At 45.8% G+C, this 4,562-nt stretch overlaps 1 protein-coding gene across 1 annotated transcript; it reads left to right on the top strand.

Moving 5' to 3' along the window:
• The first annotated feature begins 3,212 nt into the window (after positions 1–3,212).
• On the top strand, positions 3,213–3,647 carry LOC138897451 (uncharacterized). Its single transcript, XM_070183422.1, has one exon. The coding sequence runs from the start codon at positions 3,213–3,215 to the stop codon at positions 3,645–3,647; it is 435 nt and encodes a 144-aa protein (XP_070039523.1).
• The last annotated feature ends 915 nt before the right edge of the window (positions 3,648–4,562 follow it).

The following is a 4,562-nucleotide window of genomic DNA, read 5'->3' as shown; positions in this document are numbered from 1 at the left end:
CGGGAATATGCACTTTGGGGCCTGCTTCATAGACCAACCCATATGTTACGAGTGTGGAATGATGGGTCACATTCAGAAGGATTGTCGTTCCTCTCACTAGAGCATGGGCAGGGGTGCAGCACAGCCAGCCAGTTCTGCAACTACTACATCCGCAACACCTCCTCCAGCTCGAGGCACCCAGACAACCGTAGGGCGTTGTGCCGCTAGGGGTGGCGCACAGAATTCAGGAGGACCCAGTCGTTTCTATTCTATGAGATGTCACCAGATTCAGAGGCTTCTCCAGATGTTGTCACTGGTATATTGATTGTCCAATCTCATGATGTGTATGCTCTTATTGATCCCGGTTCCTCTTTCTCCTATGTTACTCCCTATGTTTCTATGAGAATTGGGATAAAACCGGAATAGCTCCATAAGTCGTTCTCTGTATCTACTCCAGTGGGCGAGTCGATTGTGGCCGCGTGGGTTTATATGGATTGTGTTGTCACGGTGCATGGTCGGGACACCATGGCCGATCTCATTGAATTGGGAATGGTTTAGTTTTATGTGATAATGGGAATGGATTGGCTATATTCATGTTTTGCCAAACTTGACTATCCAACCAAAACCGTTAGGTCTGAATTTCCAAATGAGTCAATGAATGAATGGAAGGGGGATGATGTGGTGCCGAAGGGTAGGTTTATTTCTTACCTTAAGGCCACGATGATGATAAACAAGGGGTGTATCTACCATTTGGTCGGGGTTACGGACACCGATGTTGAGGCACCTACGCTTGAGTCTGTGCCTATTATGAAAGAATTTCTGGATGTCTTTCCGGATGAGCTCCATGGGATTCTGCCAGATAGGGAGATTGATTTTAGGATTGATGTGATTCCAGGCATGCAGCCTATATCTATTCCACCCTACAGAATGGCACCGACATAATTGAAAGAGCTAAAGGAACAATTGAAAGATTTGTTAGATAAGAGTTTTATCCGGCCGAGTGTGTTGCCTTGGAGCGCACCGGTTATATTTGTAAAAAAGAAGGATGGGTCGCTAGGAATGTGTATTGACTATTGCTAGCTCAACAAGGATACAATCAAAAATAAGTACCCACTGCCAAGAATAGATGACTTGTTTGATCAGTTGCAGGGTGTTAGGTACTTCTCTAAGATCGATTTAAGATCCGGGTATCACCAATTGAAAATCAGGGAGCATGATATTCCAAAAACTGCTTTCAGGACACGGTATGGGCACTTTAAATTTTTGGTAATGTCTTTTGGGCTAACAAATGTCCCGGCAGCTTTCATGGATCTTATGACTCCAGTCTTCAAGCTTTTTCTTGACTCATTCGTGATAGTGTTTATTGACGATATCCTTGTATATTTGAGAAGTCGACAAAACCATGCCGATCATCTCAGGGCAGTTTTGAAGACTCTATATTAGCACAAGTTGTATGCGAAGTTTTTGAAATGTGAATTTTGGCTCAAACCTGTCACGTTCTTGAGTCATGTCGTCTCCGGAGAAGGAATAGAGGTGGATCCTTAGATGATTTCAGCGGTGATGAATTGACCTAGACCTACTACCCTAACTGAGATTCGTAGTTTCTTGGTCTTAGCTTGATATTACAGGAAGTTTGTGTAGGGGTACCCTACCCTTGCCTCTACATTGACTAAATTGACGCAGAAGGCAGTTAAGTTCCAATGGTCGGATGCTCGTCCGAATAGGACCACCAGGACTTCATTAATGAGATGTACAAGACTCTCCAGGTTATGCGTGCTACTGAGACAGAGGGAGTAGAGTTGGCCTCCTATCGCCTGAAAGGGGTGGCATATTCTTGGTTTGAAACATGGGAGGACTCCCGTGAAGAGGGAAGCCTTCCGGCGAGATAGAGTGAGTTTGCCGATGCTTTTATTGATCATTTCTTGCTTACCGAGAGTAAGGCAGCCCGTGCCGCCAAGTTTGAGAGCCTGAAACAAGGTAGCATGAGTGTGTGGGAGTATCATATGAGATTCGCGCCCCTGTCCAATAATGCAATCTAAATGTTACCCACTATGGAGGCTAGAATGCACCGGTTTGTGCAGGGCCTTTGCCCCTTGATTTTGAATGAGGCCACTATAGTTGCCTTAAATTCTAATATGAACTATGGTAAGATTGTGGCATTCACTCAAGCCACAGAGACCCGTAAACTGTAGAATATAATAGAGCGTGAGAGCAGCAGTAAGGCACGGTCCGCGGGCAATTTTGGTCGCTCTTCTAGTGGTGGTAATAGTGGTAGGTCAGAATTTAGGGGAGGGTCATCAGGGACATCCCAGTATTTTGCTTAGTGTTCAGTCAGTGCACCGCCATCGAGGCCTATTTAGTAGCAGGGGAGCCGTTTTAGGCCCAGCCAGGGCAACAGGGGATCCTACCAGCAGAATCCCCTGGCTGACTGGAAGAAGTGGGTGCAAGTTTGTATGGCTCCTCTAAGATCAACATCTTCAGGTCAGCCAGGGGATTCTACTGGTTCCAGGGTGAATAGGTTTCCCCAGTTAGATCCTCTAGTGTTTATGGGTACTAACCTAGAGGAAGATCCCCAGGATTTCATCGATAAGATGTACAAGACTCTCGGAGTCATGCGTGCTACTGAGATAAAGGAAGTGGAATTGTCCTCCTACAGCCTGAAAGAGGTGGCATATACTTGGTTTCAACTATAGGAGGAGTCCCGTAGAGAAGGGAGCTCTCCGGCGAGGTGAGGTGAGTTTGCCGATGCCTTCATTGATCATTTCTTGCCTACCGAGACTAAGGCAGCCCATGCTGTTGAGTTTGAGAACCTAAGGCAAGGTAGCCTGAGTGTGTAGGATTACCATATGAGATTCGCGTACCTGTCTAAATATGCTATTTACATGTTGCCCACTATGGAGGCTAGAGTTCGCCGATTTGTACAGGGCCTTAGTCCCTTGGTAATTAATGAGGCTGCTACAGCTGCCTTGAATTCTGATATGAACTATGGAAAGATGGTGGCATTAGCTCAAGCCACAGAGAACCGCAAATTAAGGAACAGAATGGAGCGAGAGGGTAGTAATAAGGCCCGGTTTACTGGAAACTTCGATAGTTCTTCTGGTGGTGGCAGGTCAGTCTTCAGAGGAGGGTCGTTAGGGCCATCACAGTCCTTTGCTTAGTCTTCAGCTAGTGCACCGCCATCAGAGCCCAGTCAGCAGCAGCAATGGAGTCGTTTCTTGCCCAGTCAGGGCAACATGGGATTTAATCAGCAGGGTCGTCATGGTGGTAGATTCCAGCAGCATAGGAAGCCCCCATGCCCTAGGTGTGGAAAGATGAACCTAGGAATATTCTACATGGACCTACCCATATGCTACAGATGCGGATTGAGGGTTCACATTCAGAGGGATTGTCATTCGTCTGCAGCTACTACATGCGCAGCATCTCTTCCAGCTCGAGGCACTCCAACACCCGCAGGGCGTGGTGAAGCTAGGGGTGGAGCACAAAGTTTGGGAGAATCTGGCCGTTTCTATGCTATGAGGGGTCACCAGAATTCAGAGGCTTCTCCAGATGTTGTCACAGGTATATTAACCGTCCAATCTCATGATGTATATGGTCTTATTTATCCCGGTTCCACTTTGTCATATGTCACACCTTATATTGGTATGGAATTTGGGATAGAACCAGAATAGCTTTATGAGCCGTTCTCTGTATCTACTCCGATTGGTGAGTCTATTTTGGCCACGCGGGTTTATAGGGATTGTGTTGTCACGTTGCGTGATCGGGGCACTGTGGCCGATCATATTGAATTGAGAATGGTCGATTTTGATGTTATAATGGGGATGGATTGGCTTTATTCATGTTTTGCAAAGCTTGATTGACGAACTAGAACTATTAGGTTCGAATTTCCAAATGAGCCAGTTATTGAGTGGAAGGGTGATGATGTAGTGCCGAAGGGTAGGTTTATTTCTTAACTTGAGACCACATAGATGATCAACAAGGGATGTATTTACCATTTGGTCCGGGTTATGGACACCGATGCCGCGGCACCTACACTTGAGTCCGTGCCTGTTGTGAATGAATTTTTGGGAGTCTTTCCGGATGAACTCCCTACAATCCCACCAGACAGGGAGATTGATTTTGGGATTGATGGGATGCCAGAGACACATCCTATATCTATTCCACCCTATAGAATGGCACCGACAGAATTGAAAGAGCTAAAAGAACAATTAAGAGATTTGTTAGAAAAGGGTTTCATCCGGCCGAGTGTGTCGCCTTGGGGCGCATCAGTCTTTTTTGTAAGAAAGAAAGATGGGTCACTGAGAATGTGCATTGACTATCGGCAACTTAAAAAGGTAACAATAAAAAATAAGTACCCACTACCAAGGATAGATCACTTGTTTGACCAATTGCATGGTGCTAGGTACTTCTCCAAAATTGATTTACGATCCGGGTATCACCAATTGAAGATCAGGGAGCGGGATATTCCAAAAACAGCTTTTAGGACCCGGTATGGGCATTTTGAATTTCTGGTGATGTCTTTTGGGGTAACAAATGCCCCAGCAGCCTTCATGGATCTTATGAATCGAGTTTTTAAGCCATTCCTT

This window comes from Nicotiana tomentosiformis, chromosome 8 (assembly GCF_000390325.3).
Source record: "Nicotiana tomentosiformis chromosome 8, ASM39032v3, whole genome shotgun sequence".
In the NCBI taxonomy this organism is placed as follows: domain Eukaryota; kingdom Viridiplantae; phylum Streptophyta; class Magnoliopsida; order Solanales; family Solanaceae; genus Nicotiana; species Nicotiana tomentosiformis.
The sequence above is the reverse complement of the archived record's forward strand: the minus strand, read 5'-3'. Positions and strand labels throughout refer to the sequence as shown.

Bases quoted from the DNA above. Each gene is read 5' to 3' on its own strand.
- LOC138897451 (XM_070183422.1), top strand. From the start codon at position 3,213: ATGGGATTTAATCAGCAGGGTCGTCATGGTGGTAGATTCCAGCAGCAT.